The sequence below is a fragment of the Motacilla alba genome, chromosome Z (assembly GCF_015832195.1).
Source record: "Motacilla alba alba isolate MOTALB_02 chromosome Z, Motacilla_alba_V1.0_pri, whole genome shotgun sequence".
Lineage (NCBI taxonomy): Eukaryota > Metazoa > Chordata > Aves > Passeriformes > Motacillidae > Motacilla > Motacilla alba.
Window position 1 is genome coordinate 34903229 of NC_052046.1, and position 26177 is coordinate 34929405.

At 39.7% G+C, this 26177-nt stretch overlaps 2 protein-coding genes across 3 annotated transcripts in view; both read left to right on the forward strand.

Moving 5' to 3' along the window:
- Positions 1 to 722: 722 nt before the first annotated feature.
- Positions 723 to 8989, forward strand: CCDC112 (coiled-coil domain containing 112). Of its 2 annotated transcripts, none has more exons than XM_038124085.1 (10): positions 723 to 864; positions 1149 to 1264; positions 2428 to 2549; positions 3568 to 3657; positions 4974 to 5049; positions 5635 to 6025; positions 6829 to 7236; positions 7985 to 8080; positions 8585 to 8703; positions 8781 to 8989. In XM_038124085.1, exons 1-10 carry the CDS (start codon positions 817 to 819, stop codon positions 8809 to 8811), a joined length of 1497 nt encoding a protein of 498 aa, XP_037980013.1. In that variant the 5' UTR covers positions 723 to 816; the 3' UTR covers positions 8812 to 8989. The 2 variants fall into 2 exon arrangements, with proteins under 2 accessions (XP_037980013.1, XP_037980014.1); XM_038124086.1 differs by lacking the exon at positions 723 to 864 and adding an exon at positions 1944 to 1995 and having other exon boundaries at positions 1197 to 1264.
- Positions 8990 to 9116: 127 nt separating this feature from the next.
- The window catches only part of PGGT1B (protein geranylgeranyltransferase type I subunit beta), a 36003-nt gene continuing 18942 nt past the window's right edge, over positions 9117 to 26177 (forward strand). Inside the window, 3 exon segments of the mRNA XM_038124087.1 lie at positions 9117 to 9356; positions 14158 to 14276; positions 22597 to 22664. Of these exon segments, the coding sequence (XP_037980015.1) occupies positions 9217 to 9356; positions 14158 to 14276; positions 22597 to 22664 (327 nt within the window). The 5' untranslated portion in view covers positions 9117 to 9216.

Genomic DNA, 26177 nt, shown 5'->3' on the forward strand with positions numbered 1-26177 from the left:
TAATAAAGCACTTGCTGAAAAAAGGTGCTTCCTGCAGAGCAGTCCCTAACACCTGATCAATTTCCTGCTTACAGTAACAGGAAACTTAGAAGGGCTGACAATCACCAAAAGAAAGCAACTGCTAACATAGCTTTACTTTTTTCTCTTACACTCAATAGTGAAGGCCAAGGCAAAGAGGACTGTGAAACACTGCTGCGAACAGAATACTTTTACAAGCTTTTCAGGTAGCAATCTATGAGAACAACCCTCTTTATTTTATGCTGAAGAGTATTTCCAGGCTTTGAAATGTTCTCTTTTACTTTTTATTTCAGCAATTACCAAGAGAACAAGTATAGTCATAAAATACAAAGAGGAAAAATGTATGTGGAAAGTGCTGTTAAGAACATCAATTAGGCAATACAATGTCTTCAGCATAGCCCTTTGGGCAGCATCTGTGAATGCATTTGTGTCCTGCCGCTGGGAAAACACCGGTTCCTGAAATCTCTGTAGCAGGAAAGCCAGTGGATAAATAATTATTCCTGTTCCACAGAAATGTAAAATGACAATTCATTTGAAAGTTTGACTTGCATACATGAGTGAGAAACAAGATCTTCAGAGCCCGCCCCCAAGAATTCATTGAATCATGTGGAACTCTCCACATTCTGACAGGCTAATGAGGGTATATCCCGGTGCTCCTGAAGGAAACAATCCATACAAACCCTGGAACATAGGTGAAACCAGGGCCGGCGAGGGCAGCCCCGCCGGCCGCGGCAGGAAGGAGTTAATGGCGGCAGCGAGGGGCGCAGCCGCCCCTCCCCTGGGCGGGCCGGCAGCAACATGGCCGCGCTGGCCCCGGCGCTGGCGGCGGCGGCCGGGCGGCTCCAGGTAAAGGCCGCCAGCACCCCAGCCCGGTGGGGCCGCGCCTCCTGGAGGAGCTCGGCCTCCCCGAGGGACCACGGGCTGTGCGGGTGTATTGGGCTGGCGCCTGTGCCCAGCGCCTGTGCCCAGCTCCTGTGACCAGCTCCTGTGACGAACCTTCGGTGTGGCGGGCTCGAGTGTGCGGGCGTGTCACACCCCTCACTCCACTTTCGTGCGCCTGCCGCTTAAATTTACTTGAATCGCGCCAGTAGAAAACCGAACATAACAATTAATTTTGTTATTATCTACAGAATGAGAGCAGTTCCAGTACTGCAGGTGCTGGCCGACAGATTCAGAGCTGGAAGATCAAAGCTGAACGAGCTAAGAAAGTTGAATTCATAAGAGCTGCAGAAAAGCTAAAAGCTCAGTAAGTTGAACACTTTATCATGAGTACATTTTCATTCTGTTCTGGAGGTAACATTATTCGGGGTTCAAAGTAAGAAAATGTGGTAATGAACTCTTTAAGCTAAAGGTATCCTTTTCAGGAGCTCAAAATATTGTGGTTATTACAGTAGCTCAGGATGGGCTCATGAGCTCCAAAATGCCCTGTTGTTTGAAATACCGTTCAGACTTATGCCAGGCATGTAGTAAGACTTTAGGATGAATTGCTGCACTTCTGGTGCACCAGAAAAGGAAATGTGCAAGGCACAGTTGAGTTCTCAGTCTTCCTACTTAGCTGTGCTTACCCTCTAAGGACCTAAAGCCCTTAAGACATACCGACAAAAGGGGAACTGCAGCAACAGAAGATTGAAAGACTTCATCTAGAATATCTAGGCCACTGTTTTGAAAAACAAGAGTTCAAGACAGCTCAGGCACAGGAATTATTTAAATCTTCTTCCCCACATCTTGACCAAGTGCTGATGACAACTATACTGGCAGCTGAAGGAACAGGGAATTTTCTTCTCAAACAGATGAGAACAGATGAGCTTTTTGGGGAATAGCTAATGTAGCCATCTGACTGAAGGAGAGGTTTGCAGTTGTGAATCGTGATTGAACAGGACACTTAAGTCTCACACCAGTGTTTTACACTCCATGTCTGACTCGAGTTCACCTTGATTACCCTGGATCCTGCGTTGCGGTTGAAAATTTGACTGCTGGGTAATGTAAATGTTCCCAAGCCACTTGAAGTGAGGCATGCTATTTAACTATGGCTCAGCGTCCCTCTGTAATGTTGTCTATGCTGGGGCTCCATCTAGGTATGCCACTGCATTAATACAGCCTGTCTGCCTGCACTTCCCAGGGAAAACTCTGGCAAGGCTCCCAGAGAGAATGCGTGCACATAAAATCTCAGTGTGTAAACTACTGCATGCCACTGACATTATTTCCCTGTTAATTTCTTGTTAAAGTTCTTGAGTTACTGAGGTGTGTAGTCCTATAGCTGGAGAAATATTTTCCTTGAAAACAGTTGTAGAACAAACCAGGGATTTGTATAAAATCTAAGACAGTCCTGTTAACACAGCCTGCATGCTAACTTTGGAAAATCGTGGGGCTTTGCTGAGTGTTACTCACTGTGCCACCCCTTCTTCCTAGGCTTGCAAATATAGAAAAAGACAAAACTGGACACCTTTATAACAGGAAGAGTGATTTCAGGATAGAATACAGATTGCTTGAGGAACTGGAACACAGCATGACTGTCAGCAGGAAAATGGAAAGTAAGTGTATTTGGGCTTATTGGCTTTTGTTTTTTTCTAATATGCTGTTGTTTTTGTAAATGGTTTAAAAATCAGTAGTACAGAGAGATGGGTTTAGATGGAAGATGTATGTTGATAAGTGTGGTAGATAAGTGTGGTATTTCACCATGTGCTTACAGACAGACAGTTCACTGCAAAAATCAGAAGTATAAACATTTTGGGCCTCATATGTTACTAACAGTTATCTTTTAATCTTCAATGTAAAACTGTTCAAGATACTTGGGAATCAATTTTGTGTGTATATTGAAAAACCTAATGTAGTCCAGCTAAGGTGAAGTAAAAATATTCTTACCTCAATACTCACACACTAATTGTTGCCTTTAAATATCCCTTTAAACTGTTCTGTGTTTGCATTTTTGAGTTTTGGGCAATTAATATTCCTAGTTCAAATACTGCTGTGAGTTGGTACACAGTCTGTCCTACAGTATCTGTTCCACTTATAGTCTACAATATAGTTGTAAGATGTAGCCAGAACTTCATCCTCTTCAGCAGTGTATTTATGGACTCATGAGGAGCCAAGTGGTAACAATGCAAATAAGTGCAGACATGCTTAGAGCACATGAAAACATTCATTTATTTGTTGTGTTAAATAGCAAAGAATCAATCTTGTTGAAGTAGTACGTTCATATACACTTTCAAAGTTTGTTTTCATAAATGGGTATTTTGAAGCCTCGGTTAAAGTCTGTCTCTAAACTCTAGAAGCTATCACCTGCATAGGCAATATTCTCAAAGCTCCCCTTTAGAAACGGGAGCTACTAATTTTAAAATCTGATGCTGTGCAGGGAGCTAACATGGATCACGTGGCCAGCTACATGCAATTACTAGTTAAAATGCTTAGTACTATGGCAGTTTCTTATCATCACACAGAATTTATGTCCCTGCTTGGATCCCTGGTTTATTTTCATTGCTCTTGTTCTTTTACTGAATGTAATGCACAAAGAAACTGTTAGAACTATCAGCACTTTATTTTGTTTAACAGAAGCTAAAATCCTGCAGCAGCTATCAAAAATACAAAACAACGTGAAGAGACTTCAGCAGCAATTGAAAGATGTGAAGCCTACACCAGAGTGTAAGTCAAGATGACAGGTTTAAAAACATTTTTCCTCTACAGACACGTTTCTTGCATAGTTGTCTTTCTCCTGCACACTTGGGACACTCCTCCAGTCTTTTTAAGATTTTGCAGGAATCTGGAAAGGGAAGACTAAACCTAGAAATGGCAGAAACCTAAGAAATGGTAAAAGATTGTGCAGTTCTGTATGGAAACAGAAACTTACTTGGTCTTACAAGCAGTGTGTGTTTGTTCCTCGAGGTTGTTGAAAGCCAGATTTCCTATCTGTGACATTTGCCTTATGCAAAATAAGCTTGGTATTCTACTACATGTAACCCCTTTGATCTGGTAAGAGGTCATAGAGTAGATTCTACAGGGAACTCATTTCTAGCCACCAGTTTGAAATGTAGACTGGAATATTCCACAGAAAATGCTGCAGCAGTTTGTTCAATTTGGATGTTTTAAAACTTTTGGGAAATAGGTTCTGAAAGGACCATCCTCATGTGGTACCTACTACCTTTTGTGGAGCTCAGGTTGAGGGCCTCCTACTAGCTGAGGGCTTTCTGATGCTAGATAAAATGCATCCCATTTTATTTATTCAGTGTTTTATCTATAAAATTATCATTATCTGCTTAAACTGTCAGTTAAGATGCTAAGAACTAACGAGGCATGAAAGCTGAAAAATTAGATTTAGTTTGTGTAACTTTACCAAAATACAGGTTAGTTGAACTGCATTCAGCTTGCCCGTAGAGATGTTGGGCTGATCTAAAAGATATTTTAGTCTAATAATACAGTCTAATCTAATGGGTGGATTTTCTTCCACTGCAAAATATATCTCCTCTGGACAGCTGTATTACCATCTTAAGTCAGGACTACAGCATGCTGACAGTACAGGACAAAGTCTTACTTTGATGTTTCTTAGTCAGCTTCGTAAAAGTAGTTACCTGCAGGTTAAATAGGATTGCTGTAATGTGGTATAAACCAGAGCTGAGTGTGCTTAAGTCATTAACTGCATTGCTATAAGAAACAAAAGTGGAACTCTAGGATAAGTCTGTCTTACTTTGGGTATCAGTTGAAGGTTAGTGAAAGTGAGATTTCTTTAAGGGAAATAAACATTTATATTGGCATTTGCATCCAGTTAGTTAAGTCCTTTCATAAACACACCTTTTGAATAAATAAGAATTTGTCTTTTAAGGCTGTTTGAGATGGAAATCCATGGTTTCTTGTATAGTGAGATATGTATCCTGAAAGTCTCCACAAGCCCTGCATTTCTGGATAGTGCTGATAAATAACACAGACTTCTTAAGTTATATGTTTTTTTTCTTTTCCTTTTTTAGTTGTTGACAAGATCAAGGAAATGATGGAAGAAATAGAAAATGCAATCAATGCTTTTAAAGAGGAACAGAGGCAAATGTATGTTTATACATGCTTCAGCTACTAGCAAAAGGGCTGTTGTAAGACACAATGAAAACTTTGGATTAATCTAGCAAACTGTTCTTATGATTTACTCTTTTGGTAGTGGTTCCTGTGGTACGTAAATCAAAGCACAAACTGTCAGCGGTAGAATTTTGATAAACTGACTTTTAGAGAGAGTGTTTATACAGCTATTGCAGCATTCCAATGTAATGATTTGCCTATGAATAGGCTTTTTAGAGAGGCTGTAGAAGAGATTAGATTGTGGGGGTTTTTTGTGTTGCTGTTGTGTTTTCTCATTTGGGGTTTTGGGGGGGGTTTCTTTTTCTTTCTACTAGTGTCAGGAGGGGATTGAGTTAATTGTATGGGTGCCATAAATGTGTTCTTTCAGTAAAAGGGTAACTTAATTCTCATTGTGTAGGGCTTTATTACTGGATCATTACAACTGTGCTGTTTCCACTTCAGTTCTTAATCTTTGAAGAATGGCTCTTGTGTGGCGTTGAACAATTCCAAAATTCATTTTTGGTGAATGGACAATGAATACTGGATTTTTTTTCTTACATTTCAGTGTTTGTCTCTTTTCAGATATCAACAGCTTTTGAAAGAGGAAAAAGCTGTCATTAATGAGCTCAGTCTCTTTGAGAGAAAAGTGGAACTGTGGTCATTAGGGAGCTCAACAGCAGAAAAAGTTTGGAAATTACCATCAGCCAGGGTCACAGTTGATAAAACACTGGAAAATCATCTACCTGAAGAAGTAATAGAGTTTGAAAATTTTCTTCGGCGAACAGGGGGGCAGCAAGGAGGCTGGGATGATTATGATCATCAAAATTTTCTGAAAATACGGACAAAATACAGAGGAAGGCTGTCTTACATGGATGAAGCCCTTGAGTATCTCAGTGGAAGAACAAAAGAAGACATAGAACAGCATGACAAATGGTATCAAGAATATGTAATTTTACATGAAAGAAAGAAAGAGGTAAAATGACCCCTCTAAGGCTTTTGAAGATTTCAGGAAATGTACTTATTTTTGAAATGCATAATTTCTTGTTTTTCTATCTGCCTCTCTGGTTGTAGTGCTAGGCAGATTTCTCTTACAGTTGATGGTATGTAACTGAGGTCTTTAGCATCCCCAGCTTGCCAAAGTATTTGTCTTTAATAAATAATTAAAAATAGGCAAAGACCTAACAACACAGAGAAGTGGCCTGTGTATTGCCGAAGTATATTACAAATGCTTTTGAAGTCAGTGATCTAGCAAGTTAGGTGCCGAGCCCAGAGAAGTTAGTGATCATGCCTTCCTGTTACATATGTCTCTAAGAATGTGTGTCCTACTGTATAAGCAGTACACCTAAGACAGACTGACATGCAGAATTATTATTCCCTCAAGAACTATCTAAGTAATAAAAGATAAACTGACATAAGAACTACTATAAAACAATGCATTATTTGGAAAGAAAGCAAGAACTGAAATATGTTTGCATTAAAAAAGTATATTACATCAACATTCATAACTACCTGAAGTTAGTTATTATGATTCTTTTAACTGAAACAGTTTTAGCAGACATCTGTTAAACCTCCTTGTGTGATCCATAAAATAGAAAAAAAAAGAGAGAGAGAGAACATATATAGGTACTTATTGGTTTTAGGTTTTACCTTCAGTAGACTTTTAATTCCTATGTGCATCTTGTGTTCTTGGAACAAATGTCTTCATCAGACTGAATCCATGTGAATATGTAAAATTTTCATGAAAACCTTGGATTTTTTTCCTATGGTCTCTTGCAGTCAATTAAAAAGTGGAAAGAAAAGCAGCAGCAAGAAAAAGAAAGAAACCTGAAGGAAAAAGAGAAATCAGAAAAAATGCTGAAGGAAAGATGGCTACAGCGTGAAGAAGCTCAGAAGCAAAAAGTAGAAGAAGAAAGAAAAAGAAAACATGCTGCAGTTGAAGTCTGGAAGAAACAGAAAGTAGTAGCATTTGCAATAGATAAAGCATCACAACTAAAACTGGAAGAGAAAGAGAAAAAGCAACAAAAAGAGCGCCAAAGCCATGTGAAGTTACTGTTGGAAAGGAATACCTTGCAAAAAAAAGTAAAGGAGGAGCTTGAAAAGCTTGAAAATGAGAAGAAAGAAGAAGCTGAAAAGGAGGGAAGGAAGAAAATTGCTGCAGAAGAAATTTCTAAGTTTCAAGAGCATGTGCGTAATTTCACCTCCATTTTTGCATGTCGTTGTTTTAAATGTGATATGACCTACTACAATATAATCAGTCAAACAGGTTTTAAAATCGAAGTACCACACATCTAAATCCATTATTGATTCATTACAAAAAACAGTATCTATTGCAGATAAATAGTATGAAACTTGATTTTAGACAAAGATGCTCCTTTTCTTCAATAGATACTGAATTGTACAGGATTACTCAAGCACATATCACTTTATCCATGTAGAAGTGGTTTTATTTCTTCAGTAAATAATTTTTTTGAGAAAAACTACTTGGGCTATGCTGCCTAAGAAGACTTCAGACGACCTGAGTGCTCTATTCAGATGGGAGTTAGAGTTGTTTGAATATCCTGCAGGTTTCAGTACCTGTTAGGCAGAGTCAGATCCCGTATCAATGTAAATACGATTGCTGGAGAATTGACATTATTGTCAGCGTTAATACCGAATTTCCATAAACAGAGTTTGAACTACTACGTTTATATTTCCAAGCCACATAACTATAAATTGTTCGTGCAGGACAAGCTATAGCATCTAGCTACTACCTAGTGAAACCTTATTCTTTACTATTACAATATTTTCAAAACAAAAATAAAAAAAACCCAACCAAAAATAAAGAAAACAAAAAACAAACAAAAAAAAAGCTATGAAAAGGCTGCATGTATATTTTTACATCATTTGTTTTACTTCTGAAGAAAAGTTTGCTTTTCCACTCATTATGTTTCAGGATCTACATAAACTGGAGCTAAGGGTTCTACAGAAACAAGCTGAAGAAATAGAGAAACAGGAAAAAGAAAAAAGATTGGCAAAGTTAAGAGAGAAGGTAACTTTTTGTTTGTTTTAACCAGAGATATGTGCAGCTTGGTGGTTTAAGCAGACTTTCTTTTCATTGATCTAAAAAGCAATTGTTTTAAATTATCTAAATGGTTGATAAAGGAAAACAAAAAGTCATCAGTAGACAAAATTGCAGCAGGCATAGTTGTTCCTGTTGGGGAACAACTGGGGGAAAAATCACTAAAATTTATATCTCTCACAGTAGTATTTCACTGGGTAAGGCCTGTAAAAGTGAGCTCCAATATGGGTGGTGGCTTTCATTTTTTCAAATAGTTTTCCACCATTAGTTAAATAAGTAGGCTGTCTCCCAGAAGCATTTTGCATACACTGGGTTTAACAAGAGTTTAACCTTTTAAATTATTAAATTATTAACATTTAATGAGAGCAAGTGGTGTCACTGTCTTTTATGATGAAGACCTAATGAGCGTCATGGAACTCCTCTTGTGATGAATGAAAAAGGCTAATTATTTTTGGTTGTTTGTTTCACTCTGAGGTCGAGGTTCGGGTCACCAGAGACCGATCCACGTTGAACAGACCTTCCAAGGGCTGGGAGGAACGCAGGCAAGAGATGGCATCAGTAGCTGCAGAACAGCTGTTGCGCATTTCTCAGAGGTGAGGAGGGGACCGATGGACGTGTAGCATGACACAAGCGCAATTTTACACTTCAAGCCTTTTTGTTTTCTTGTCAGAGCTGTCCCAGCCTGGAGAGGAGGGTCCTAGCTGCGCACCAGCCTGTCCCTGCCGCAGTACGAAGCAGCAGGCAGCACCTCTCGGCACAGAGCCGGCGTGACCCATGGCGTGCATTACCTCTGTATTTTGCGAGTGTCGGGTCTGACACGCCGGCTCTCAGACCGGCCCGCTGTGATGTCCCTTGGCATTAAAACGCGTTTTCCTCGCAGGTGGTTGTGGCGGCCCCTTAATCGTGGGGTCGCCACCCCGGCCCCCGCCGCAGTGCAAGGTGCCCCTTCCCTTTCCCCCTACCCTTCCCTTCCTTCCCCCCTTCCCTTTCCCTCGTTCCCTTTCCCCCTTACCCTTCCCTTCCTTTCCCCGTCCCTTTCCCCGCCCCCGGGCGGGCGCCGCGGGTGACGCGATCCGGGCGCGCCGGGCGCGGGCAGTAGCGGCGAGATGGCGATGGCGGCGGCGGTGGCGGCGCCGTGCCCGGGGGAGCCGGAGCGGCTGGACTTCCTGCGGGAGCGGCACGTGCGCTTCTTCCAGCGGTGCCTCCAGATCCTGCCCGAGCGCTACTCGTCCCTGGAGACCAGCAGGTAGCAGCGGGCCGGGCTCCTCCCGCGGGCCTCGCGCGGGAGGCGGGACGGGCGCCGCCGTGCCTGCCCGGCTCCCCCCGCCCGTCCCGGGCCCGGCCGCGCTCCCCTCCCGTCGGGCGGTCGCGGTGACGGGAAGCCCCTCCTGGAGCGCTGCCGTCTCCCGCGGCCGGGAGCAGCGCCCAGCGTCCGGAAGGAAAAACATCCCTATAAATCTGCCTACCAGCAGACGGTTCCCAAAAAATATGTGCTAGTGTAGGGGTGTAGTCACTGCTCGCGTAAACTGCTTGACATCCACGAAGGAAGACTTGTTGATCCTTCTAATCTGTCTTAAATCCAGTGCTTCACTCTCTTAATCTTCCCTGGAAGCCATTTTAAAATAAATCACCTACGCTTATTGGAGGGGCATTTGTTCCTCTAATGGCTTCAGAATGTACTTTTTTGATATTTTTACACCTGAAGCGTAAGAATACCAGTAATGTGATTATTAAGCTGCACTTGATAAAATATTGGAGACAAGTAGATGGTTTGATGATCTTATTCAGCCAATAAAATAGTAAGATTCTTTTCCACTTCATGATGTCTGGCAAGTTATCCTGTGCGGAAAGCTCCATGGCTTTGATCATGTCATCCTGCTTTATTTTGTTTGGAAGCACAAACACCTGGCATAAACGTGTAAGGATTAGAACAGATAGTGCTGAGCTGTGTGTAAAATAACACGAATTTATATTGAAAAGTTAGAAATGGAACTACTGGAGAGGGGCCAGCAGAGGGCTTAGAAGATGGTTAAGGGACTGGAGCATCTGTCCTGTGAGGAAAGGTTGGGTGAGCTGGGCCTGTTCAGACTAAAGAAGAGATGACTGAGGGAGGGTCTTATCAATGCATTCAAGTATGTTAAAGGGTTGGTGGTGAGAGGATGGGGCCAGACTCTTTGAGTGGTCCCTGTGACAGGGCAAAGGGCAGCAGACAGAAACACAGCAAGGTCCATCTCAAAGGAGAAAAAACTTCCTCACACTGGGCTGATCTGAAGCAGACTGCCCAGAGAGTTTGTGGAGCTTTCTTCCTTGGAAATATTCAAAACCTGCCTGGACACAATCCTGTAGAAACTGCTCTGGTTAAACCTGCATTAGGAGAAGGGAGTTGTATGAGATGATCTCCAGAGGTCCTTTCCAACCCTGGTTATTCTGTAATTTCGTGAAATTTTGATTGCAGAGCTGTAGATCATTTATTCATTAAAAATTAGTTGGTGTTTCAGTCTACTTTCTCATTTATTTTAGGTGACAGCAAGGGGAAGTCTAGGCATCCTGTGCCTAACAGTACGTAGACCTTAAAATGACCACAGCATGCAGATGTACTAGAGCAATAACACAAATAGCTAACCTTAGCCCCACTGACATCTGAAAAGAGCTAAAGAAATGGGATGTCTTCAGCCTAGAGAAGGACAGCTCTAGTTACAGTCTTCCATGGGTGGGAAACTACTTACAAAGAAAGATGGAGGTGCTGTTTGCAAAGGATCATGGTGACGGGGCAGGAGGCTGTGGCAATGAGGTACTTAGTGGAGAATTGTGTGGCTGTAGGAAAAATGTTCTTTGCTGTTAGAAGAGTTAACCATAGAAAGTTTGCCCATTGAAGGGATGGAGTCACCTTTGAGGATGTGGCTTCTCAGGATCTTGGGTCATCTCCTCTGAGGCCCTGTGTTCTTCAAAAGGTGGGACCAGTGATCTCCAGAGGCCCTTGACAATGTAGACATCTTCTGCAGGGCTGCACACCTGTCTTTTGACAGATTCTGAGTGGGAGATGGAACCATAAATGCATCATTTCCAGTTTGATTTCAAGGGTATTAAGTTTCCGTTTTTGCCAAGTTCGAAGTCACTGAGTTCAGCAAACCTTCAGCAAACCTCTGGAGCTGATTCAGCTGCAGAAAGAAATGCTGTTACCCTGTTACTCGTATTTCCCCTGTTCCTGAGTTGGAGTGGTTCTATTTTGAGTTGGATGGGGGAACAGCAAAATTAAAGACACATTTGTTAAATAAATAAATAAATAAATAAAGTCATTTGTCAGATTTTTTTTCACTGCACTGCAGTAGAAAACTCTGTTTGTTGTCAGCAGATAAGGATGGTAGAGAAATTTTCCTCACTGTGATGGTGCATTCCAACTTGAGATTGTCAAACAACAGAGAATGAAGAAAATTTGTTTCATGTTCTCTACGCAACTTCTTTGCCTCAAAGCCTTTGTAATTATTTTTATCTGTGGTTATTTGCATGCAACAGTAGTTGCAGCAAGAGTAGATTTTAAGCATTCTGATTGATAGTGTTTCATACACACTGATTGTCAGCACTGTGAGGTTTTGCAGGAGAATGCAGCTTTCTGGTCTCTGAAGTCTTTAGCATTCTGGTACTCCATGGTGCTCCTTGTAGCACACCTAATCAGTTTCTCAAATTTGTCTCTTCCAATGCTTTTTGAATTCTTTTGTAAAACTGTAGTCTTTGTCCTTGTTTGAAGATAAAGGGGTCTGAATCTGCCATCCAAAGTGTCCTGGTGGCCGTCCTCTGTGGAACTGGCTGTAAATAAAGTTTTTACACTTCTTGGCATGTGTCTGTCACCTGAGGTGCTGCTATGAGTTGCTTTTGCTAGGACATATGTTTGTTAATTTTCTGTGAGGGAGGATAGCATATCGAGTAAAGATGCAGTACCTAAACAGCTGTATTGCAACCTGTGTGTGTGACCAGTGGTGCCAGATGCTCTTGCCCACCATAAATAAATTCCATCACGTTACAGACTGTTCTTTAGTAATGCTAGAGACATTCAGTCAACTCTGAATAAGTGAACTGAACCCTAACTATATTTAAAACCACTTTTTAAGTTCATATATCTGACACATGCATTTTTAACTGTAGGTGAGATTTGCTGTCTGTGTTGTATGTATAGCCTTGTGGTTTTGGACTTTGCAGCAGGTTCTAGTGCTGATGTTGGCATGATTGTGCCTCATTGGAAGTAACTTAGCTGGGTAAGATAGAGTGAAAATGTCTTTTTAATAGTTCTAGTAAAAGATTGTCAGTATTCGTGAAAATCAGAACATACAGGCAGTGTTTCAAAAAAATAGTTTATTGTAGCCAAACAGTAAATTCCTTGTTTTTTAAAATAAAAGTAGTGATTTTTAAAAAATTAGTTATTTATTATCCAGGGTCAAATTCTGGGTTAAACAGAGATCTGATCAATGGAAAAATTTGATATAAGCCTTGAAGTGTTAATTTTGCACTTCAAAAGACAATTTCTTAGTCATCAGAAGGGCTAAAATATACTCTTGTTCTCTATTGAAATACTTTTGTGTGCAACATACTTTTTTTTGGCTTTCTCTACTCAAAAAAATTACTTCAAATAGTGACAGTAAATATACATATTTTACCAGCCTGCTGTTAGGAATGTCACCCTGGGAGGTTGTGCCACTGTATTGAGATTAGTATCTGCTGTGTTGTCATTTGGCTGCTGTGTTTTAATTAGAATAATTCTTTTGGATGTGTGTTTTGGGCTGACTCACATGGTCTTACTGTTTGTGGTTCTGATGCAGAACCTCATGCAGAAATTAAGTGTCTGTGGAGGCTCCTGTCCACATCTATCTCTTCAGAGGTACCAACCTCTGGCCAAGGTGGCTCACCAGTACCAGTTTGTGAGGTAAATACAAATTACAGCTTAATCTTATAAGGAAAATTGGTGTTAACTGTTGGCTTTCCTTGGCATACTGAATTTTAGTTTCTGCATGTGTAGCAGTTGTTTCACAATCCATGATCTTATCCGGTGTATGGAGAACAAGAATTTCTAGAAGGATCAGCAGACAAGTGTGGGTGGCAAAATAAACGTCTGGCTAATTTTAGTCTGAGTCAGAACATCCAAGGTACCATTATATGAGCATTTTCCCTCATGGTAAGTTCTCCCAAGTTGCTAACCCAGTGGTGTTGCTTTGGTGCTCTGTCAGAGTGAGTAATGCAGTGTTGGAGGGCCATGCCATGGGTGGCTGCAATGCTTTGAGCTAAAGCCAGTAAAGAAGGTGTTAGTTAGCAGCTATGATAGCACACATTCATGGAAGGAAGCAGGTTCTAGGAAAGAAGGACATTCAGCGTGCCACTCCACTGCTAGCTACATGCTAGCTACTCCACTGCTCTGTTGGATACTTGAATGTGACATGCTTAATTTTAGATGTTTAAGTAAGGTAGTCATCTAGGCTGCTTTACGCCCAAGGACCAGAAATAAGTACCTCTAGATGTTAATTCATTCTATATGCCTATTAATGCATTATTTGCTTACAAAGTAGGCTTTGCTGTTTGACATTGACATCTAAGCATCTGAAATTGGGTTTGAGACACAATAAGAGGCAACTTACTGTAGTTAAGGGTTACCTTGCATATGCGCCTAATGCATGTTTAGGGGATTGTTCATGTAAGAATTCTTCACAGAGAACTAGTGCTCCATATGTCAATATCATAACCTAGTTTACTTCATAGTGGGTTGTTTTGTTGGGATTTTCTTTTGGGTAAACAGGTCCTTATGCAAATTTTTAATTGACGTATCATTATTATATAAAAGGAGGTAAAGCTTATATGAAAAACCTTAATGAGGCAGAGAAATGTTTTCAGTACAAAGAACATTATTTTGTCCAGTAGATGACTTTCACGTGTTCTAAGCTAGGCTCTGTGTTGCACCACTGTCAAAGGTTGAGAATTCATAGATGTGTCTGTTGCTGCAACCGTTTGTTAATTTCCCCATGATATTTATGGTGGGAAGTGTAAGTCTTATCTTTTTCTTTTAGGTTGACAATTGCATTTTTCGCACTCTCTGGTCTGGATATGTTGGATTCCTTAGATGTGGTGAACAAAGATGATATAATAGAATGGATTTATTCCCTGCAGGTCCTTCCCACAGAAGACAGTGAGTGAGTTTTTTAGTTTTTTTAATTGATATTAACATTTTTACTTTTGCTTTTTACATGGGGAATAGTGGATGACTCTTGTTTTTATAAAATACAAGGTTGACCTTCCTGAAGTACAGTCCTGATAATTTCAGGTAGTGATGTTGAGCAGATCTTGGATATAGATCCCTCACAAGTAATAAAGCTAGAAAAAGCAGAAAATAATTTGAAGATCAGCCAGTATAAAATAGTATAATAAAGTTGCACTTTTAGGCATTTCAGAGGAATGTTTCACCTGGTCCTAAAAGAAATGCATTTGTTGTCAAAGTATTACAAGTGTAATAGTGATTATATTGACTTCCACTTCAAAGCCAGGAGCTGTGATCACAGGTGTGGTTTTTTGCAACAGCTTTTGGAGATTTAGAGGTGTAAGAGTAGCAAGCAAAAAGGATAAACACAGTCCCTGCTTGATGTTCCTTAGATCTGTGCAGGTTGAATTTACCCTAGGTTTTGAGAAGGAGTAATGCTGTTGCTGAATCCCAGCTGTCCTCAGATTGGAAGGTGCATGGCAGAAGAGCTGGCAAGGGAACTTGCAGGAAATGTCCCTTTCCTGGTTGGTTTGACAGAAGTTAGAGAGGTGCTGTTCCTGTGGGCTAGTTGCTGTTGGCAGTTTTTTGTGTGGCAGCCCAGGTAAATGGCTGGTAGCCCTACAAGGGCTGGGAAGGAGGGAGGGAGATGTGGGGGAGGCACTGCTGCTCTGTGACAGAAGGTGCTGGCATGTTTAATGCTGGTATGGGCATAGCTCCAGGTTGGTGGTCTCTAGAGAAAAGGCAATTCCAGTTGCCTGTCTGTAAAATGATTAATACATCCATCCATGTACTTTGGATGGATGTAGGCAGAAAATTCTGTGTTTCCTTCTATTATTTATTCTAATTATATACAACAAATAGGGTCTCTAAATACAACAAATTAGGTCTCTAAAATTAGTTTTATGAAATAAGCATATGGAAGTCAGGACTGCTGATGCCTTATTTTTACAGTAATAAAAAAAAAATCCTTTTTCTTACTCTGGAGATTTAGAAACCGTCAGATCCACCACAGGAACTAGTTCTGATAGATTTCTTTTTTCTTGTATTGCATTCTAGGATTGATTCTTGAAAAATAGGAGTTTGGATTATATAAATATTCCCACAACTGTTTTTCATGATTAGTAGGTTCCTGTGCCTTACTGTTAAGTAATCTTTGCACAGGGTACATGCTTTGTTTCTAGGAGTTGCTCACTTTATGACTCTTATCCCAGTCTTCAGGATTTGATTCTAAAAGAAGAGAGAGGTTTGCAAGAAGAGAGATTGGAACAAGCATTTCTGTTTGTTTGTTTGTCTTTGATAGTATGCAGTAATTCTCTGGTGATTCTACCTGGTCAGTGTTTAGAATATTGCCGTTGTCTGGAGCCTCCTTGGGAGGGCAGTAAAAATATCAGTGTGCAGATGTGGAGGCTGACAGTTCAGCAGAGATGTTCTGCTTCTTTTTCTACCTATCATCCCCTCATAAAACTGAGAGGAGTTTTGGGGAGGGCACTTCTGGCAGTGCAGTCTGTGCTTTCCAAGTAATAAATCTGCTTTTCACTAGAAGAACAAGCTGCCCTTCAGTCCTGTATTTTTGTGTCATATTGTAATCTCTTGTTCTTCCTATGCTTTTGGTAATAACACTGCTCTTATCTGGTCACTTGACCACTAAAACTTCAGCGTCATTCGTATTTCATTTTTGCTTTTTCTATTGGACAATAGAAAGTGCAAAATGTAAATGATGCTGATAGCAGCAGTCTGGATATTGAATGACTAAATGTGAAGAGGGAAACACCTACACTCCGGTAATGTCTACTTCCAGTAAAATGTATTGGCTCTCTAGTTTAAAATCCTGGGTGAGTGCAATGCTTGTTAATTGGCAGCCTCCCAGCAGCAGAGCTCCTACTCCCTCTTTCGGCCTCTTTAAAGAAGTGACTGAACTGTGGTAGGCTACAGCACTGAAGTTTTCGGTTTCAAAGTGCTTGTGCATCTCTAGTTAAAGAGGAGATTGCTAATTTGATGGATTGGAATCTGTCCAGATTAAAAAAACAAACAAAAATCCACCAAAAACAAACAAACAAAAAACCAACAACCCCAAAACCAAGAAAGCACAATATTTTACTTTTAAAGAAACATGCTATTGCAGCATTTTTTTTCATACCTTCTGATAAATGTCTCTTTCCATGCAATACTGGTTTATATAAATTAAAATACTCTTTTATAATGATAAATTCCACCAATCTAAAGTAACCACATTGTATTCAATGAAAGTCTTCACAAAGTTTGGCTCTGGGACTGAAAACCAGTTTAAAAGCTGCATTGTAAATAGTAATACGTTTTTACAGAATCTTGGGGTTTGTTCTTGATTGCATCAGTGCTTGAATTTCTAAAATTTGGTATCAGTCAAAAAGAGAATTCCTGTAATTCTGATTAGAAAAATTAATTTCTTTGCTTTTCATGTTTGTCTCTCTAAAGGTTCCATTATGCACAGCACTTAACTTGATTTTTATTTAAAGCAATTTTTTAAGATGGCAAATTCATATTATTTTGAGAACTACTACTACCTTAGAGTATTTTTTCCAGTGGATGGGAGACAGAGTAGTTGGTGCTCTGCAAACTTAGTACCTGTTTATTTTTATCAGTAACTGTTATAGTAGGTGCACTGCCTGGGCTGGAATTAATTTTTTCTACAGTAGCCTCTAATCTACTGTGTTCTGAGCCTGGTACTAAAAGTGTTTTAGTCTTTCAGCTATTGCTGAGCAGTGCTAGTCAAGACTTGCTCTTTTTGCCTCCTCTGCACTCCTTTTCCCATGGCAGATATAGCAGGAGACACAGCCAGGACAGCTGACCCAGGCTGACCTCAGTACTGTCCAGAGGGACAGTCCACACCATCTAACATTCTCAGCAATAAAAGCTTGGGAAGAGAAGGAGAAAGGGGGCAATATTCATGGTTCTGGCATTTGTCTTCCTGAGTAACCCTTTTTCTTGTTGAGGCCTTACTTTCTGGGAAGTGACTATATACCTGCCCAGCTGATGGGAAGTAGTAAATTAATTCCTGCTTTGCTTTGCTGTGCGCCCACAACTTCTGCTTCACCTATCGAACTGTCTCTGTCTCACTCAGTGAGTCTTCTCTTCATCTCTCTGTTTTCTTGCCTCAGCTGCTGGTCGGAGTCAACCCACCACAGCAGAGTGTTACAGAACCTGCTAGAAAATTCAGAATTTGGTGGTTTCGAGCACTTCTTAGGTAAAGTCTCGCAATACCCTGTGATAATCTTAAGTGACATGTGTGTATTTACTGTGTGTATTTAATGACTGATGGCTAGTGATAGCTTCACTTCAGAGGTTTGTAGCTTTTGAAATTTCATGTGAAACTAAAGCTCGCTAATGTTGATATCTTGATCTACTGAGTTAAAAGGCAAACATATGCTCTGTCAGCCTAATCAAAATGCACTTAAGGAAGCTGAAGATTAAGGTCTGTCAGGATAGACTGTATTCTTCTGTGGGTTTATTGTAGCTGTGATTCAAACAAAAAATGTCCTTTGGTACCATAAGTTTAGCTCAAGTCTTCTAGAGACTGGCTCAATACCACTTCTAATTAGGAAGTAATGGCAACAAATGGCATGTGCAAACTAAGCCTCACACAGAAACACATTCTTAGCTGAATGCTTCAACTTATTGCTGCCTTCTGCTTGTTTGAAGGACCCCTGTCTTCATGCCAAATAGTTTAGCTTTATCTTGCACAGATTTTGGCCATTGTTACCTTTCCTTCCCTTTTAGTGAATGCTTTGCTTAGGTGCATAGCTGTTTTTGTTTTCTTTGTGTGCTCGCTGCAAGAAGACCTGACTATGTTTCCTCTTAGAAAGAAGTTGAAATCTTAAAAAGTGCTTTTCTCTTTTTTAATTTTGTGGAGGGTAATGTTCTTTTACAAGTCTCAGAGAAATTATACGTTTTTAGATGAAAAGATTACTTTTTGAAGTGTTAGTGAAATTGGGAAAGGGTTGGCAAAACCCTCTTTTAGCTAGTTGCATGTTTTTAAGATCATGTCAGTGTTTTACTGTTTTTCCTCTCATAGTGCAGCTTAACTTAACACAATTTCAAGTTTCCTTTAGCTAACTAAAGCGCAACTCATAGCAATTTAAGAAAGATTTATTCCAGTTTCTTGCAAGTCACAATCGGGGTTGGTTCAGCACTTTTAAAAGAGAGTGAATCCAGAGCTTTGTACTCAAGTAATCTAATTACACAGTGGAAGCACACTGCTTGGACATATTCATCCACCATCCTCCCCCATAGGAACAGTGGCATTTGTTTGACCCTGCTTGAGAGCTTGCTGTAGTGGCAGAAAAACACGCATTTATTTATCTAACAGAAGGTTAGCTTTGTGTTGCATTGGTGAAATGTGTTGATTGGGAGTGCCTGTGCCAGCCCACTACGGGAGAAGGAAGAAAATTGTACTTTTTGACAGCTGGATGCTTCGCTGGCTTTGCTGTACTAAGAAATTGAACCAAAAGGAATACCAAAACGTATTTTACTTACTTACTGGTCTGAATCCCCAGGACCCATGGATACTAGACTGAAAACCAGTATGATACATGACAGACCTAAAACTTAATTCTACCCAAGTCTAAATTCAGATTTGTATTAATAATTCTTTCTTCTTATGTGGCAGTACTGAAAAAAATGTATAAAATGACATTGACTTTTTTGAAATCATCAGTACATGTGAGCTTTCTGATCATGAGTTTCTTGAGCGAAAATGCAGATTTTCTTCCAGCATAGTTTTCTTTTATGGCTGCATTTGATGTGTTTATCTGGATATATAATGGACTTCCATTTTAGAGAATGCAACTTTGCATTTAGTGACATCCTCTAGTGCTTTTATTTACAGGAGCAATTACAAGCTCTAGTTCACTGAGAAGAGCTTATGCTTACTTTTATCTGGATGTACTGACTGAATCAACCTATGTTAAAGCTATGATTTTTTTTAATACATTATATGATTTTAGTAATGTATGTAAACTCCTGTACTTAGCAAAAGGAGACAAGCCTTGCAGCCAGAGAAATGCATGGATAATCTGAATGTGAAGAATTAGTGGTAAAAGTTTGTCAATTTTTCCATGCAAGAGAAATCATAAAATATAAATAACAAAAATTCCCTGTCTGTAAAAAAAGAGCTCTTAGGATAAGTTGTCTGTGGTCATCACTTGAAGCTCTTTTACGTATCTTAAGGACTTTCTGGTTTAAGGACACATAAGTAACATCTTTTTCTTCACAGGAAAGTTTCATCTCTTGATTTAAGCATGAAGTCTTTTTGGTTTTGGAAAAGGGTCAGTTTTCTTTGGTTGTCAAACGTGAAAAGTTTTTCCGTGTGTGTTTTTCAGCTTTCAAACCACCATAAATACTTACACAGCAGTTTATGAAATATTTGTTACTTTTTGCTCTGTCTTAAGCTCCTGCAGAAAGTGGCTAAGTAAGGTTGATGTTGGACGTGAACACCAGGTGGTACCATTTCACAGCTGCAGTTGAGCTGAGGCACAGCAAACTCTGCTGGAGCTGAACTAGCCACTCCAGCAGTTTTTCCACAAGGGACATAGGCTGCCATCACATCCTTTTAATTTGGGTCTATTTAATTTTTAATTCTATTTCTGATTTTGACAGCCCATTTTTGGTTCAGGAAAGTGAAGAGTTTGATTACAAGCTATTACATAAAACAAGAAGTACAAGTAAATTGCAATAAAATAGTAACACCAACTTTACAGAAGATGAAATTTGACATTGTAAAGTTTCTTTCATAAACTGAAAGACAGTCATTTCCTGTAACTGGCCTTTTGTTCTCACTTGATTTTCAACTTGTGTGCTTACAGGATGCTAAAAAACCATTTTGAGACACTACATCAGTGTTCCAGAGTCATGTGGTTAAAAACAAGCTGTTTTCACTTCCTGTTTTAATGCTTCCTTTATCAACTCAGAATTCTATTTATTACTTCACGTATTGTGAAGTAGAGATTTAGCAACTCCCTTGTAATAGTCTAGGAAGGTCTAGGAAGCATCTGTTGCAAGCACATTATGTATTTGAGAACAGGATAAAATTACCTGCAAAGTTTAACCTAAAGTTTTCCTTAAAGGGCATGCTGGTCTTCTCTTTTTCCTAGGAGCCAGTGTGTGAAGTTTGGAGTGGTAAATGAGAAGTATTGACAAAAAGCGTCAAAATAGATTTTAAGTTCGTAGCAATACAGTTAAAAATCCAATTTTAAATCCAATTTTAAAATTGCAAATGATGTTTTCTAGTTGATAGAAGTTTAGTTGTTCAAGAAAGGTTTTAAAATACTACATGAAAATTGAACATCTAAAGGGAATAATAGATCATGATTTCATTAATGTACTTTATCTTTAATCTATTTCTATAGCATCTGTGAACTCAGAAGGTGATCAGAGTGACCCACTAACAGCAAACTTGGGTTTCATGCTGCCATTTCTACCTTGATAATGAGTTATAAACTACACTCCAAAAGGCCAGTGATGGGGATAGATATTTCTGGGGTGAATCCTTCCATCCAGGAACTGTCAGCCGAGTTCTGTTCAACTGCAGAGCTGTCTTAATTGTAGCATGTATCCTTTGCAGCAGGCCAGAACAGCTGTGTTAGTAGCATAATAACTCTTTTCTAGGTAAAGGGTTTCCACACCAGTATAATTTCAAAGTGAGTATTCTAGTTTGCTTAAGCACTTTAGACACAGGTTCATTTTTACTGAAAATGAATGTGAGTGGTGATTTTTTTTTTTCTCCTCCATGATGTCGCCTAGGAAATCTGGGACTTACACAGGCAGGAATTCTAGATCTTCTCTTACTGATTTGTTCACGTTGTGTAATTTTTGAAATTTTGGTGCTTTTTTGGGCAGTGTCCTTTAGGACCTTAGTCTTTAAGACTCATTTAATTTTTTGCGCTTTCCAGAGGCTGAGGCAACATGAAATGCAAGTTTTTGACTCTGCAAGTGAACAGACAAATGTTCTCTGCTGAGAATGTTTATATTATAATAAATAAAACAGTTATTAATTTTTTTTTCCTTTTGTTTCCTCTGTGTGGATCAGACTATGGCACACCAGCTTTAAAGCAGGCTGAAGGTGCTTTTGTTACATGTGTAGAATCATTAAGAAGAATCATGTTACATGTGTAGAATCATTCCTGTGGAGGAAATGGAGAATTGCAGGTGTTTCGATCCATGTCACTTAGCTCCAAAGACTTGTCTGGCAGAGAAACTTGCATACTTCAGGCCAAGTTGAAATTCTTAAGCTGATAAAACCTTTGTAGTTTAAATTTTGCATATATACAAGGTATATTTAGAATTGAAAGGTAATATGCTGCTAAATTACACCAGAGCTTGTAGGCCACATTGCATAGTGACATTGCTTAGAGCTTTCAGCTTTATAACTATTCATTCTTATTTATTCTGGTGCAGTTTTCTCTAGTATCCATGGGGGGTTTTTAGCTTAAAGCTGAATAGCTTAAAAGAGGTTGATAGTATTTAAGAACAGCCAGCTGCTGTTTGACTGTGGCATTCATTAAGTTTTTAGTTTCAGACATTGAGCAGTGAGCAACAGGTTTCGCCATGCAAAAGCAAGTTTGAGCCCTGCAAAGCTGTACTTCAACTCTTGAGAGTGTGTATGGTTCATGGTTCTATGTGTCACATGCACAGGTATTGTGACGGGTTTGAAACAAATTACACTGTATCACCAACAGAAATGTTTGATAGCTACAATGTGCTTAAAATTGTGAATTTTTTATCCTTGAACGTGTTGCAAAGTATCTTGAAACAGTTCTGCTTGGGAACAGATGGTATTACCAGGCAAGAATCCAGAGAGCAATAAAAAAATATGTTAACTCTGGCCATTTTCCCAGGGGAGCAGTCCTTTTCTCTTTTTTCTTGTGAGCATGGATGACAACTCTGCCATGACACAAACTGTATTTCCACCAAATTTAAAAAAAAAAAAATTAAAAATCTGATGCTTCGTGTTTTGTCACTACAGCAATAAGTAAGTTAAGTTTCCTTGTGGTTTTCTTTATTTTTTTTGTTAATCAGAGAGATACCAAACTAAGGTTGGGAACTGAGAGACACGTGCACACTTTGTTAAGGCTGTGAATAGTGGGTCTTGATCTCATTAGAGAGTTATGGTTTATAATGGGTCTTGAACTAATGGGTCTTGATCTCATTAAAGAATTATGGTTTATAATAAATGTTTCAACAAAACAAGTTAGTTGAGTATTGTTTTAATCTTTTCCAGGATCAAATATGAATCGCTGTGGATTCAGAGGTTCTTCATATTTAGGGATGCCATTCAATCCCTCCAAGGTCAGTTAAGAATGTATACGTGAATGTTTTCAATTAGGCAATAAGTGATCTTGTGTCTTTTTTTATAATTGCAGAATGTCTGGAAGGCAGGGAATTTTGTACTGTTAATACTGAAATGTTTGCAGAACTTTTAAAAAATGTGCGTAAGAAACATACTAAAATGATACCTAGAACTTAAATTCTCACAGTAGTGAAGAAACTGACACACAAATTGTGGCTTATCTCAGTACAGTCTCCTCCTTCTCTGGTCTTCTCTTCTCCTAACAAAGGACAACTTCTCTAGCTGAAGATTTGTCATGAGGTAGAGAAGCTGGGCAGAATAGCCCTAATTCAGTGATGCAGAACGTGCTGTTCTTTGGTATCATAGAAAGGTTCAGGCTGGAAAGGGCCCTTAAGATCATCTAGCTCCTATCCCCTTGCTGCAGGCAGGGACACCTTCCACTACACCAGATAGCTCAGGATCTCATTCAGCCTGGCCTTGGATGCTTCCAGGGACAGGGATTCCACAGCTCTGGACAATCTGTTCCAATGCCTCACCACCCTCACAGTAAAGAATTTCTTCGAAATACATAATCTAAACCTGCCCTCTTTCAGTTTGAAGCCATCCCACTTGTCCTGTCTCTTCATGCTTTGGTAAAAAGTCTCTGTCCATCATTCTTGTAAAGTCCCTTCAGGAACTGGAAGGCCACAATTAAGTTACCTCAAAGCCTTCTCTTTTCCAGGCTGACAAATCCCAGCTCTCGTAGCCTTTTCTTAGAGGAGAGGTGCCCTAGCCCTCTAATGAACCTAGTGGCCTCTTCTGAATGTGTTCCAACAGGTTCCCATGCTCCCTGTGCTGAAGACCCCAGGGCTGGACATGGGGTCTCACCAGAGTGGAGCAGAATCCCCTCCCTCCCCTGCTAGCCACGCTGCTTTGGATGCAGCCCAGGACATGTTTGGCTTTCTGGGCTGTGAGTGCTCATGGCTAGGTCATGTCCAGCCTTTCACCCACCAGGGCCCCCAAGCCCTTTGCTCTCGATGACTTCTCTTCTTCTCCCCATCTGTACCCTCCCAGTCCAGGGCTGTCCTGACCTGGGTGTAGCACTTTGCACTCGGTCTTGTTAAATCTCATGAGGTTCTCATGACCCACTTCTGGAGGTTGTCCAGGTCCTTTGAGAAAAGTGAATCCCATCTGATGCCAATGTGTCTGGTGTCATGTAGGCCATCCCATTGTCAAAAAAACACCTAAAATCTTGGCAGTGACACCAGCCAGGGAGGCATGTATTGGGCCTGACTGTTTCTTCCAAAGTGAATGTCTGCAACTGCAAGTGTCAATCTCTGCAAATGGTATTTCTCTTCCTGTATTGATTCATGCATATTTGACTGCACCTGATACCCACCCAGACTTAGGCAGGTCTGTTCATCCATGCCTGTCATGACAATAAGAACGGGTGCTTTGAAGCCCAGGGAACTGAGGTTCAAGAGAGTTAAACTTCCATATGAAAAGAAAATGCCTTTAATAAAAGACAGAAGTGAGGTTAGCAGAGGCTAGTTTGGTGCTCTCACAGATTTTTCATCCACTTTTCAGTATTATTTGATTTTTCTGTCTCAAACACTGGACAGATCTACTGTACTTCTTTTGCAGTCCTTCCTGCACACTGGCCTCTACTTTTCATTTTCCAACTGTATCACACCTTTAGCAGTCCTCCAGTGTAGTATTTTAATAGTAGTAGTAGTAGTAGTGCATACTTTTGGAAACCTTTTTCAAATCCTCCCCAGTTTCATACGAAGCTAGAAGAGTTTATTCTGGATATAGTTCTGAAATCTTGTAAAGGGCCATGAGCACAAGAAGTCTGTAAGATTGGCAGAATATTGTTTTCCTCTCCCAGCACTTTCTGGTGTTTTAATTTAATTCTCACCTTTCAATGGTAAATGCGTCATAGTGAAATATTACCTTTATTGGAAATATGTTGCCGTCCAGTAGAATGTGTTGGCCACTATACATATGAGATAAAGGGATGGAATCAAGTTACCTGTAGAAATTAGCTACAAGGTCACTATCTCTAGAAAACTGCTTGCACATGGATGTGGTTTTTATTCAAGTATTGCAGTACTTTCTTCATTGTATCTGCATTTGAGGGATTGCAGCTGTTTGATTTATTAGCAAAGAAAGGTTTAAACCATTTCCAGCACTGTTGCCTGAAATGTTCTGAAATAACTCAGAAAAAAAGAGTTGGTAATTCACTCCCATGACTCTGGGATATGTTTACGGTCACATCATTTTTCTTTTTTCATTATTTGAAAGTGTTCTGTTAAGTCTGCTGTGAAAAATATTTTTTTTAAAGCCTGTAAGCATTTTGGATTTGCATTGACATTTGCTATCTATTACATGCCACTACAGTGATTTCATTCTTGAACTGTAAGGAAGTAATAGCCAAATCTATTCAGTTACTAGGCGCCCTTCAAAATAATATTAAAAAAGCGAGGGTTATGTTAGAATATCCAGCATTACTAAATCTCTCAAGAGCATGACCTTTTGGGTTTGATTTGGGAGCTGTGGTATTTTAGCTGTTGCTTTTGAGGTGCTTGACAGTAGTGTCTTTGCAGCTTTTTGGGATAGAAGCAAAAGTGAAACAGAAGCATATCCACTTCACCAACTCACAACACAGCCCTCACCAACTGTGACAATCTTAACTGTGAATGAAGGCTTAGAGTGACTCCTCTATCTTCACGTTCAAAACATGATTATTTTTAGAATTAGAAAATAATTGTATACTGAAGTGGCTCCAGATTTTGAAGTGCCTCAGATTTGCTGTTACTGCAGTTTAATCTGGCTTTTTAATTTAGGGGTAAACAGTCTCCTCAAAGTTTCAGGTAGGTCTAGGTCTTTTCAGTTTGTTGAAAGTGTTGTGAATCAGAATCTAGTTTTCAATAGCTGCGACTTTTATGTAAGATAGTGGTAATGAGCACATGCTTTCACCTTGGGGGGAAAAAAATATCTTTTGTGTTCCTGATACAACATTGTATTTTCTCAAGGCTGCAAGACTGATACTGGTGAAAGATTAATAGTTATAAATATTTTGCAGAGTGAATCACAAAAAAGAAAACAATAAATAGAACATAAAAGTAAATGTAAGATAAAAATAAATACTGTAAACACTCAGGTAAGCCTGAGCCAAAATACCTCTGTACTACATATTTTTTTATTTTAAGGAAACATCTCTGTATTATTTTTAGAGGGCCTGTGCAACGTGGTCTACTGTCCATGTCAGGGGAGTTGCAACAAGATGATCTTAAGGTCCCTTCCAACCCAGACCATCTTGTGGTTCCATGAAGTGAGAAGCCAAGGTCTTGCAGAATAGTTTTGAAATTATTAAAGAGATTACAGAAGCAGAGACACCTTGAATTGGTGGGTAGATACTGCATTTGGCAATGTACTGTAGGTTTTACTCAAATTAGCTAAACCAGCTAAAATCGTGCTTTAGATGAACTTAAATCATTATAACGTAAAAAAGACACCTCTAAAGCTGAGGC

Coding starts and splice junctions, on each gene's coding strand:
- CCDC112 (XM_038124085.1), top strand. CDS start 817: ATGGCCGCGCTGGCCCCGGCGCTGGCGGCGGCGGCCGGGCGGCTCCAG. Junction 5,050..5,634: donor AAAGAGGAACAGAGGCAAAT/GTATGTTTATAC, acceptor GTCTCTTTTCAG/ATATCAACAGCTTTTGAAAG. Junction 8,081..8,584: donor TGGCAAAGTTAAGAGAGAAG/GTAACTTTTTGT, acceptor TTTCACTCTGAG/GTCGAGGTTCGGGTCACCAG.